The 12,993-nt window shown below is 32.7% G+C and overlaps 1 protein-coding gene across 1 annotated transcript in view; it reads left to right on the top strand.

Annotated features, from left to right (window-relative positions):
* LOC149258114 (putative inositol oxygenase) overlaps window positions 1–7,597 on the top strand; it is a 37,240-nt gene extending 29,643 nt beyond the window's left edge. The window contains exons 2-11 of the mRNA XM_089401504.1: window positions 4,534–4,668; window positions 4,778–4,859; window positions 5,668–5,872; window positions 6,064–6,123; window positions 6,326–6,378; window positions 6,506–6,628; window positions 6,721–6,790; window positions 6,885–6,963; window positions 7,065–7,146; window positions 7,288–7,597. Of these exons, the coding sequence (XP_089257630.1) occupies window positions 4,534–4,668; window positions 4,778–4,859; window positions 5,668–5,872; window positions 6,064–6,123; window positions 6,326–6,378; window positions 6,506–6,628; window positions 6,721–6,790; window positions 6,885–6,963; window positions 7,065–7,146; window positions 7,288–7,314 (916 nt within the window). The 3' untranslated portion in view covers window positions 7,315–7,597. The remainder of the gene's footprint in view (window positions 1–4,533; window positions 4,669–4,777; window positions 4,860–5,667; window positions 5,873–6,063; window positions 6,124–6,325; window positions 6,379–6,505; window positions 6,629–6,720; window positions 6,791–6,884; window positions 6,964–7,064; window positions 7,147–7,287) is intronic.
* The last annotated feature ends 5,396 nt before the right edge of the window (window positions 7,598–12,993 follow it).

Here is a 12,993-nt window from a genome sequence, read left to right as displayed (position 1 = left end):
TTACAATGAAAAAATCTACTGATACAACCATAAAGGGAGGGAAAATCATGTTTTCCAAGTCTGTGGGAATTTTGAGAAAGCATCAGTTTAAGTGACATATCTTCGTGTGGTGGATTGATTTAGTTTCTCAACTTTCTCTTGTATGCCATTCATCATAGTGTCTTTACTAGTATCCAATGTCTTATACATATCAATGTGACCTAGGGATGTGCCATCATTGATCCCATTTTTAGTTTCACGCATCAATTGGTTCCCATAGTTTTATCACTTGAAAATTTGAAACTATACCATCAATGTTTGATGACGAGTGATCACCAAAAGCATATTGTTGTTGGCATAAGCTACACATATGCACTTCATTATCATACACTTTGAAATAAAGAATGGAATGTTTCCTAATTATTGATCTCAGCCCCTATTCCAATTGTAGGATGCCATTCAAAACTTAAATTATAATTTTTGTTTTTCAACAAGTGTTTAAAAACAAAAACACTCAAGAGTCGCACTACACAAGTAGAAATAACAGAACAAAAGAAAAATGAAAAGGAAGCCCAAACAAGAGTGAAACACTCAAGACAAGAATGAGATATAGGAGACAAAGGAGACCATCAAATGGTGGACATGTAGTAAAGAACAACCAAAAGTTGTAGGAAGAGTAATAACACAATGAGCTTTATTCTAAGAGGCCACCAACTGGAGATTATAATTGATTGCATATGAAATGGGAAGATGTGAAATTAGTAATAAGTAATATGTGTCCTCACCATGTCAATGAAATAAACTTTTTTTCAGGAGAAAAGAAACCCAAAATTTTATTCATCCAAAAGAAGAACAAAGTTACATTTTGCATATGTTGCATGTGTTCGAGCAATAATGCCTCATGGATAATCAGAAAAGAAAGCATAGGGAAAGATACCTACGCCACAAAAAATGGCTAACAAAGGAAGTCACAAAACCCTAGCAAACATTACATGAAATCTTAGAAAAACTATAACTTGGCCTAGACCACACTGATAGACCATGAGAAAACCCCCAAAACCAAGCCTCAAACAAAATAAAATAGGCATAAAAGCCCAACAAAAAATCCACAGTGACAACTAAGCAAGCAATAGTACAAACATCCCCTGAAAAACACAAAAATGATGACGATTGGAGATAGAGTGATGAAACACCCAAATGAGACCATAAGCGGAAACTTGGCCCGAAGTAGAGCAATGGCAGCAAAGACACTGAAAAGCACCAAAGGCCAATACAACACACGCAGAAGGCCACAACAAAGCATCCAAACCTACTGCAAAGAGAGCCCCGACAAAAAGATAGCAACATCACCAGCAAAGGATGTATACCCTGGAAACACGAAAGCAAAGAGGCATGAACCAGAGGGCCAAGTGGCTAGGATTCAGCCGCCCAATACTCTACTCCCTCAACTCTTCCCTTTTTATGCCAATGAAATTAACTTAATCCAAGGGAGATTGAAATTTCCCGTGGCCAACACATGCACCATAACCACCATTTCTCCTTTAGTTAATTGGGTTTCTTACTAATAGTTACATTTCAAAACTAGAACCAAATTAAGGCTCTTGATTAATCCCCCTTCTTCTCATAGATGGAAGAGAGAATGTTGTTACACTATACATATGAGTATTGCTCTAGGGATTATGGGTTTCGACATTATATATGCAAGAGGGATAAAGATTTTGTACAACATATTTTTTTCTCCATTCTTCATATCAAAAATCCATTTTCCAAGCCAAGATTTTGTCTAAGGATTTCATTTGTTTCGTGAACTACTTTGCAAATAGTGATTTTCTTTTTGAAAAATATATTGACTATGTTTTTTCTTATTTTGAGCTAGATTAGCCCAGTCACTTTTCTTAGGAGACTTGTATACTTCTTGGATTATTCTTACCAAGGAGGGGGGTGGGGTATGGATTCCATTTGTAGAGCATAATATGCGAGATTTGGTTTTTTTCAATTTCAAGTTAATTAATAACAGTGATTAATGATTTCCATATAAAGATTACTTTGAACTATGAACCTAATAGACCCATATGATAAGAATTTGTGTGTTGATGGACTATTTTGTACATAAACATACTCCTTTATTAGCTCAATATAGTTTCATTTTTCTTTATTTCTTTCAACGTTAAATAATCTTTTATTTTCTATAATTATGATGGATTTCTAATGTTGTCATTTAGTAGATTTTGGCTAATCCTATTTGTTGAATTGTTGTTTTATTTTTCTTTATTACTTTATAGATTAGTGTTTGAATTGTTCTTTAGTAGATATGGACTAATCTTGTTTGCTAAATTATAGTTCTTTACATCATAGTTTGTACAATAATGTTTTGAATGGTTTCCATTGCATTCTTTATCCATCCTTAACATTAATTTAATCCCATCAATATTGGTTGTTGGGCCATATAATTCAAAGGATTCAACTATCTTAGATAAGGGACAGCTTAATTGGGCTTCTCTATTAGGTTATATCCCTTGACCATTTGGTGGGACATTCTCACCATAAACACATTGTAGGAACTATCTAATGGAAACACATTTAGTATTTAGAGCATTGAAATAAACATTCTAACCATTATTATGTTTACACTATATTTATTACCTAAGCTTTATTTAATAAAAATGAATTCAATATAAAATAACCTATATATTTAATATTAATTTAAAAAACTTTAAATAAAATTATAATAAGAAAATATAAATAAACTATTAAAATTCAAAGACAAATAATAAAATAAGACACCAAATTGGAACATGAGATCCCTTGTTTGTGGAACAAGGGACTCACCTATACTAAAGCATACATACTCTACTCCTCCAATTTTGAACTTGTGACTTCTTAGGAGGAAACACATGCTCTAAACTATTAGACCCACTCAAACCATATGGTGATCACGATTAACCAAGTCATTATAATAAATATGAATATCATAAAAATTTAACCACATTTTAATCGTACGAAAGTTTGGTAATGATAAACAAATTTTGGTAATGATAATAGAGAATTTGGTAATTACAATAATGTTTAAAGAGTCCATGACTGACAACGGTGAGCACTAAAATCTGATATTTCCAAAGTTGAGCACTAAAATCTCATATTTCAAATCTAATATTTCCAACCTATTGGTAATGTAAGTTTATAAGCTTTGTTGGCAGTCTGTACAATTCCGTAATGCAAATAATAAATGAGCGATTTTTTTCAAAGCCTGGTCGATTATGAAGACCGGATACTATTAAATTAAACATATTTATTTTTTATTAAAATGAAAGAAAAATTAAAGGAAAAAACAATAATTCCAATTAATTATTTAAAAATAAAAAACTATTTTCCTTTCCTAACTGTCAACGTTATCCATGTGATATGTATAATATTGACGGTCAAATTGTTGGAATTGCTACCTCTCCGAATCTGACCAACCTCTGTGCTTATCCTCATCATCATTATCTCAGCTTCCCTGTTTCTTCATGCCCCCCCTGAGCCACCGCTGGAACCTGAAAATCTAACCAATATTAAATTTTATAACATCATCGTTGGTCTATAATTAGTGGTTGACAAGTTTAATTTTTGTTGTATGAGATTGAATTTTATCTTAATTTATTATTTTTTAAAGTTGGAGAAAATGAACTCTTCTCGAAATAAGTTAAATTAGTTAACTTTATCATTCCCATATTTCCCACGTTTCCCAGTCTGTCCCAAGCGTTACATGTCATTTATCACTGGAATCGGATATGCTTGCTGACTCATTCCCCTGATTGTCCTGAGGTGGCATTGCATTGCATTGGCCCTCTCCACTATATATACTCATTCTCCTGAGGTGGCATTGCATTGCATTGGCTATCTAACAAGCCCTCTGCACTATATTTACAACATCCCAAAATTATACCCTTGGGCCTTGGCCTTCTTCCAATTTTTGTACTCTCTCAGTCCTCTGTTGCTCGAACCAGAGTTGCTCGAACCAGAGTTGTGGTATGGTTGAAAATCTGTCTCCATTTGCTTGTCTTTATATTGGTTGCAGTTTTTATTTGTGTTATTTAACAGTGATGAAGGAAATCACTTTTATTAATGTTGTCTGTATTCTCAAAGTGATATATTCAATACTCAACGATATGTTCAGACCAAACAGATATATTGATTTCATTGCATGTCCTTTCAGTGACTCAATCAGATTTCAAGCAAAGCAGAGCAGCCTGCAGACTTAATTCAATTGAAGATGACAATCATCGTTCAAGGTCATCACCTTCTATTGAAATGCAATGAATTTTTATTCTTTTATTTCATTCTTAGTTTTGTAATACAATTAGCGAAAAATTCCAATTAATTTTTTACATTCTTAAAATCAAATACGAATAAATCAAATTAGATACTTAAAATTGGATAAAACAAAGTTGAATCTTAGTGAAGGTTAATATCATTATCATAATCAATACGTTTACTGAAACACAATTATTAATTTCATGAATACCAATCTGATAAGATGATTTTCTTTTCTATTTTAAATAAACACTTTTGCAGATCCCCTCCTAGAAGGAATGAGATCAACAAAACTCAAGCAGGCCAGGACGAACTCGACCATTCACAATCCCACGTTCTTCAGTTGGATGGTGGTTTTGTCACACCAGACAGCAATGCCTTCGGCCATGATTTCAGGTTTTGAAACCTTACACACTCTTGCTAATTTTCTTCTCTGGGTTTTACACATCCGAGCATTTTACCAGCTAGATCGTCGAATGACAAACTAATGGTTGAGCCCTAACAGAAACTATGAAAGCCAAAGCGAGAGGCAGGCTGGTGTGCAAGAGTTTTACAGACTTAATCACATCAACCAGACATATGATTACGTAAGTCCTGCACTCTCATTGCTAGTCTCCCTTAATTATATGTGTTCTCGTAACATTTTCTACAAAGGATAAAATGCTAGTGTCTCCCTTGATAAAAACTAAGTTGCTATAGACTTCGCTGGTTGAAAATATGCCCATGAAAAAAAGTTGCTATAGACTTCCCTGAGCAGCTTATGTCTATTGCGGATTCTCTGAATATTTTGGGATCCCACAGATATGGATGGATGATTCCGAGATATTCTGGGAGTCCACAATGGATAGAAAGATGAGTTTCATGACTTTCATTTTTTGAGTAGGGATGGTTTTTTAGATTTTCATGTAGGGACGTTTTTTTAGATTTTCGTTTTCTGAGTATGAATGTTTTCTTTGATTTTTAATTTTCATTTTGTATGGATATTTTTTGGCCTTTTAATTGTCAAATTGTTGGATGGATATGGTCTTTTGTCTTATAAAAAAAAAGTTTCATGAGGTAATTTGATATCTAGTTTAATAATAATTTTAAAATTAAATTATTATTACTACACTACAAAACTCCTTAGAAATTCTTATATCTGATTTATCTAGTTTAATAATAATCTTAAAATTAAATTATTATTACTACACTACAAAATTCCTTCTTCGTAATTCTGCAGGGTATAACTATATTATATAGTGAAATCAATCTGACAGGCAAAGAACTAAAAAATTCTCTGCTGCATATGACAGCTTGAGGCACAATATCTGGACTACATCAAAACTGTGCGACCACATTGGTGTACACATGACTTTGGTTGTCCACAATGACGCTTTCTTTTTTGTGTGGTTGCAGGCATTAAGTAAGCGCGAACATTATGGTAAGCTTGACAAAACTGTTATGAGCATCTGGGAATGTTGTGAACTCTTAAACGAGTTCGTAGATGAGAGTGACCCTGACCTCGATGAACCTCAGATAGAACACCTGCTCCAAACAGCAGAGGCTATTCGTAAAGATTACCCCAATGAAGAGTGGCTTCATTTGACTGGCCTCATCCATGGTATGAGTTACACCCCATCTAACTCTTTGCATTCATACTAACTTGTGCAGCAAACCAACAGAGATTCTCTGCCAGAAATAGCATGATTCGTTGAACAACAATCTATTTCAGTATATGTCATAGAGATTATACTTCTAGTTCAGTTGTGATTGGGTTATAGATGAAATTGTGATTGAGAAAAATGCATGCAGATCTGGGCAAGGTACTACTGCATCCTAACTTTGGAAGGGAACCTCAATGGGAAGTTGTAGGTGAGAGCTCATTCAACATTACCCACTGTAAAATGAAATGGAATGTATCCATCATTTACATCTCTCATGCATTTAGCTTCCTAAGGACTCCTGGATGATATTTTAGTTATAATTGGCGGATACTGGATTCTTCTGGCAATGGATTGGGTTGGTTGTTAATGATGTCTAATAAAAAAAAGCTTGCATATCTGAACTTATACAGGTGACACTTTTCCTTTGGGATGCGCTTTCAGTGAAACCATTGTTCACCACGAGGTAATGTATATCAACCTTCTCTCTTCATTTTGCAACTTGGTATTTTTCTGAAACATTGTTCTTGGTCCATTGCCGAGTTCTTCTAATATATCAATAATTAAAATATTTTTCATATCGTTGTGTGTAGTTTTTCAAGGACAATCCGGATTTTCACAACCCAAAATACAACACAAAATACGGGGTGTACTCTGAAAATTGTGGACTGGACAACGTTCTTATGTCATGGGGTCACGATGAGTACATGTACCTGGTAATATACTTTCAGAAAATAAGCCAACATATCATTTCATTTCATGTCTACATCGAATGGTTGATTGTTTTATTCATCGATGGATGGAACAGGTGGCTAAAATGAATAGCACAACATTACCTCCTGCAGCTCTCTTCATCATAAGATTTCACTCTTTCTACCGTAAGCAAAACAATATCTCATTTTCTTTGTAATCCTGAAAATTCTGATTTGACTGGACTAATAACACATCTGATGGATGGTGTATTGCTTGCAGCTCTGCATCGTGAAGGTGCGTACATGCACTTGCTGAATGATGAAGATAAGGAGATGCTTGAGTGGGTTAAAATATTCAAGTAAGAAGAAACTGAGCATTGGGTCATTTTCATTCTTTACCTATCATAACTGTTATAATCTGTAAGTGTATTTGTGATAACTATTTGTTTCATTTGAACAGTAAATATGACTTATACAGCAAGAGTAAGGTGAGAATTGATGTGGAGAAAGTGAAGCCATATTATCAATCACTCATTGATAAGGTTGGTATTGGTATTGATTCATTCCCCTGCTTTCCTGTGATATGAATTCATTTGAAGCTGCACCTGTCTGCACAAATTTAGCTGATTTGTCTAGAAAGCTTGACTCTGAATTGACTCTCTTGTTGTTGTTGTTTTGTGCAGTACTTCCCTCCCAAATTAAGATGGTGATTACCTCATGAATAGATTTGATTGGAATGGAATGGCCCTGTTTTTTATTAGTTTATTGTGTACTGAGTGGACTAGGGACTAGTTTGGTCTGCTACATGGCTATGTGTGCAGAGCCAAGTTGATATAGAACATCTAGAGTTCTGGCTGATGCAAAAGGAACTAATTTGATCTGCCACATGTGATGTAATGGTATTTAATTGTGGTGGTGTCAGGCTGCAAATAAGTTCAATTGTGTGTGCCAAGCTGGCAAATAGGTTTCAATTCTTTAGTCGATCTAGATTATATCTAAGGATTTCTTGGAGTACTTTCTGTTCATGAAAAAAATTGTTCCTTCAAATCTGTTTATCTAGTATCATTTCTGGGAGTACTTTCTGTTCATGAAAAATTTGTTCTTTCAAATCTGTTTATCTGGTATTTTGTGCTATTATTTTCATTTGCTTGCCGAATTTGCTTCTGCAATTTTGTTTAAATGACAATGGTAGAAAAATTCAAATGGTTATGAAAAAAACAATTTTATTTATGAAATCTTACTTTTCCCATATGACAAAGTTCAGCATGTTATGGTGTATCATCGTACCATTTTATGGCTTTCATAAAGGCATTAAGAAATCCCAAAAGAGCAAAGAATAAAAAAGTTTCATTTAGATAAAATCTGATTTTTATTCGCAATAAAATCTCGTTTGGTTATATGTATCAAGTTTAACATAGCATGGATCAAGTTAACAAAGACTGAATTGACTCTAATTATTATGAACAAAATAGATTATTGACAAATATCACGGAGAGTGATAGATATTCTGAGACCAACATATATTTTTGTATGTCTAACTTGTGACCACGCCTTTACAGAATTGCATAACAGAACTTTCTTTCCTTCGAAGCTACACAAAATCTCTCACCTCCCGCCACCCTTTTGAACCATGTAATTTTTAATCAAAAAAGATTGTACCATTTTAGTTAAAGCAACCATCTTTGCATTTCAATAATTTTCTAAACCTTTTTCATAGGGCACAATATTGTTGATGCTCGAAATGTTACAATTTTGCTGCACACAGAGATATAGAGCACATATCTACACTCACTTTTGGATGGAAAGTAATGACTTTCTAGAAATATATTAATAATAATTTTACAAATAAAACAAATTTTAATATTAATAATGAACTTACAAACAAAACACATTTTATCACATGTTCTTAGATATGGTCACTTGACACATTTTATCAGGTTTTGGGATGTTGTCGCTTAACACATTTTATCATGTTTTGGGATACCATCACTTCATTAGGTTAGTTAATTTGTATCTTAGTAATTATTTTAATAGTTATGTTATTTTTATAATAAAATAAAAGTTTAATATATTTAATTTTTTGAAATGGTACATATTAAAAAAAATATATCATAATTTCGAGATGTGTGTAAAATGTTTAATTTTAAATGGCAAATGAATTATTTTAGGGCTAGAATTCACGTTTAAGTTTATAAAAATTATCTATTGTTTAGTAATATGTACATATAAATATATTGTTTATAAATTTATATTAAATTTTATAGTGTAGAAGGTTGCTTTACAATTTAGTAGGGGATATGGTGTCCATAAATGAGTGTAAACATTTAAATAGCAGCACAATATGACAGATATGTTTTAGTGTGTGTAAGTGAGCGCAAACATTTAAGTTTTAACTTACAGAGGGAAAGATGTTGTGTCTCTATAAAATGAAGTATTTGATTCAAAATAATAATAATAAATCATAATGTGGCCTCAATTATAAAAACTATAAAAAATTAGAAATAATAAAAATAATGTAATTTTGCTTCTATTAATAAAATTACAAACATTTTTTTTGGGAAAAAAACATAATATGTATATCACACTAAAATAAGTTTAAATAATATTGATTTATATTTGCAATCATGATGGTTCAAAACGTACAATTAATTAGCATATAAAAACTTATTAAATTTGACCAATAAAAATACTATTAAAAATAAATGTGGCATAAATTAAAATAATAATCCAAATCTATGACTATAATGTTTTACAATTTTATATTTGAATTGAATTAATAAATATATAAAAATTCAATATTTAAAATTATATGATGATGATGATGGTTAATGTCCGTTGAGACCAAACATTGGTCTATCGGACCTAAAGAAACAAATTATTTATTTTGATTTAAGATTTAATTCCCATGCTCAAAAAGCTTAGGGAGAAGCCTCCCGAGCTCACTATAATTTTGACATTGTAAAAGGCTAGGAAGGTCAGTATTGTAACGAAGATTGTGAAACTGAGATCTAATGTTGTTGTACGCGGGGCACTCTAAGAGGAAGTGGTTTTCATCCTCGATGTTCCTATTCTCACATATATGGCGGATCCTTTCCATCCATGGTGTTTTAGGAACTGCCCAACGCCCTGTTTCACTATGGAGCTCATGAAAAATCGTTCTAATCTTTGCTATATTAATTTTCTTCTTTGAGCTAGTTAAAATAGAGAGATACTTTTGATCTTCTAGGGTGGGGTTGATGACCTTCTTATAATAACTTAATTTTCTTTTAGCCGCTAAATCTTTCTCACACCACATTTTTTTTTGAACTTAGAAGTAACAATATCTTTAATGGTATTAATGTTTTGCAAAGCATCATTCTCGTTGATCTCCCAATAGTTTAACCAGGCCCTTGTGCCGTTATGCCACCCCCGATTGAACCTTAGGTGGTTTTGGCTAGAATTTAAAGCTAGCTTAGAAAGTCTATGATCGTTTATGTTATTGAGCTTGTGCTTGTACAGCAAAAACCTAATCATAGCTAAGCTCTCAACAGGGGATAGACCTGCTTCTATAAGGAGAATAGGATAGGGTGTGTTACTTTTAATTTTCAGGTTATAAGTTATAAAACGCTTCTGGATTTGCTCAATCTTTCTCCATGATTCTCTAGAGATGCTGCAACCCCAAACCTCATAGCCATATAAGATAAAAAGAGTGACTAAAGTTTCAAAGAGGAACTTCTTTTTATTCCACATTACGAGGTTTGTTGTTTTACAATTATTTTCAAGATCAAAATAAGCTTTCCACCCCCCATTAATCCTTTTCTCAATGCTATGGTTCCAGTTGAGCTTGTGATGAATATCAATTCCTAGGTACTTGTAAGAATACACTTCCTCCAAGTTATTATTGTCATACATAAAATTAGCATAAGTGTCCTTCTTGGATTTGATAATCATAACTTTTGTTTTGTCAGTGTTAACAGTCATACCCATTGTAGAGAAAAAATCCTTAAGAAGTCTGAGTTGCTTATCAAGATCAGATGGGCACCTTGTGAGAAGAACAATATCGTCAGCATAGAGAAGAAGGATGATGACTATCCCAGCTAATATCGTGCCATCACATCTTGCTTCCTCTAAATAGCCTTCGAGCTTATCGATGTAAATGCCAAATAGGGTAGGGGAGAGGGGGAAACCTTGTTTAACTTCGATGTTACACTTAATATCTTTCGACCACCCCTCATTGCTCTTTAGCTTGGCAATTACATTCTCGTATAACCTTATAGTGGCAGCTCTCAACTCGAGAGGAACCTTTAGCTCTTCTAATCTATTCCAAAGATTGTATCTAGGAACCATATCGAAAGCCTTTCTAAAGTCCACACAACAACAAAATAAATTGGATTTATCATTACGACATTCCTCCATAATGATCCTAAGCGTAATGAGGTGGTTTGTTGTTGAGCGATGCCTTCTGAAATCTGCTTGGCCTTTAGCCTGCTTACCTTCACTTTCAAGCCATATGCTTAACTTCTTTTCCGAAATACTACCATATAACTTGGCTAAGAGAGGGCTGATCATAATTGTCTGATAATTAGAGGGGTTATTTGTATCCCCACTTTTAAACATAGGGGTAATGAGGCTCTCAGTCCAAGGTTTAGGGAACCCTTGCATGACTGCTTGATTGAAAAGCTTATGGATGTGGGGGACGAGGACAGGACCTCCAATTTTTAAGATTTCTACCTGGTAACCTTCAATGTCCTTAGCTTTCCCATTAGCCAGGCGATTAACCCCAAACTTAATGTCTTCTAAAGAGAAAACTTCATTTGTTATGAGTAGGGTTTCCAAATTATCCATGACATTTGGAGATTCATAAAGATTTTTAAGATAGGAATTCCAATCGTGAAGAGCAATTTTATTATTATCTTTAGTCTTCCTAGTCAGAATCTGCCTCCAAAATTTCTTAGGAGCTACCTTAGAGAGGTGTAAGAGATTCTCCTGTCTTTGACGAATGTACTGCCTCTTTTTCCTTTTAGTTATATATATATATATATATATATATATATATATATATATATATATATATATATATATATATATATATATATATATATATATATATATATATATATATATATATATATATATATATATCATGTCAAAAAAATGTATGCATTTTAGGAGGGATTTAATAAAATTAAAAATAAGAATGTTTTTATCAAGAGATTTAGTAAAATTAAAAACAAGAATGTTTTTATATAGAGATATGTGAAAGTTATATAAATATAAGTAATATTATAAAGAATCACTATAAATTCACTTTTAACTTTGGAATTACTAAACTTTAGAGGAATCAAATCTCTCTATATATAATTTTTTTTGGAGTTTTACACTCAAAGGAGGTTTGGATGTTGAGAGATTTGATCCCTCTAGTGTTTGATATATTTTGAATTAAGATGAATCTATATTGGTAGATACTATTTTTCTATCAAAATAATGTTTATTATTAATGGGAATATAGTGAAATATTTTAGAAATAAGATAAAAAGTTTATAACACTTTCAAGTTTTATATATTTAAATCAATAGTTATAATTAAGATAAATATTGTAATATATTAGAAAAAAGAATTTCTAAACGTATTTTTATTTAATTGAGGGAAGCTATCATGCTTTTTTGTAGTTTGTGTACATGATTTGTATGCCATAAAGATGTCTAAACATACCCGTTAAGTATGTTAAATCCTCAAAACATAGAGTTTTTCTAGGGGGAAATGCCACTTGCAATCTAGCATGAAATGAGAGGATATTGTCGTCTTTCCTTTTTTCTATGGTGATTGAGTTTCTGATCTTGTTGTATAGAGTTGGTTTTGAAGGGGAAATGCCACTTGCAATCTAGCATGGAATGAGAGGATATTGTCATCTTTCTTTTTTTCTATGGTGATTGAGTTTGTGATCTTCTTGAAAAGGTAAGGTAATCGAACTATATGTGTAACATACTTATTATAATTCTCTTTTATGGGTGCTCACAGAAATAGGACGGTAAAAAATAGGGCAATGAGATCCCCATGAACATGCACACACATGAATGCACTCACACTCTTAGGTTTGTTCATGAGCGTACAACCTCGACATTCTTTGAACTACCAGGCAAGCTGACAACTCAATGTCAATTCAGATTTTACAAGAGAGAGTGCACATTCCCAAAAATGAATTTGCATTTTTGTAATATAAATTGAACAAAGTGTTGTGGTAGTTCCATCATTACCAATAGACTACACCCCATGTTTTGCGATTTTTTGAGCAAATTAAGTGCGAATTAAGGGGGGCTTGGGGAGGTATTATAGGACTCCGCTAATGTGGTGTTTGGTTTGTTCCTAGTAAGTTTCTAAACCATGTTATTTTTGTATTTCATATTTGTTTT

This window comes from Pinus tabuliformis, chromosome 6, assembly GCF_031772625.1.
Source record: "Pinus tabuliformis cultivar Carrire ecotype Pingquan chromosome 6, CPIR1, whole genome shotgun sequence".
Classification (NCBI taxonomy): Eukaryota; Viridiplantae; Streptophyta; class Pinopsida; order Pinales; family Pinaceae; genus Pinus; species Pinus tabuliformis.
Note: the sequence above shows the minus strand (reverse complement) of the source record. Positions and strands in the feature narration are given on the sequence as shown.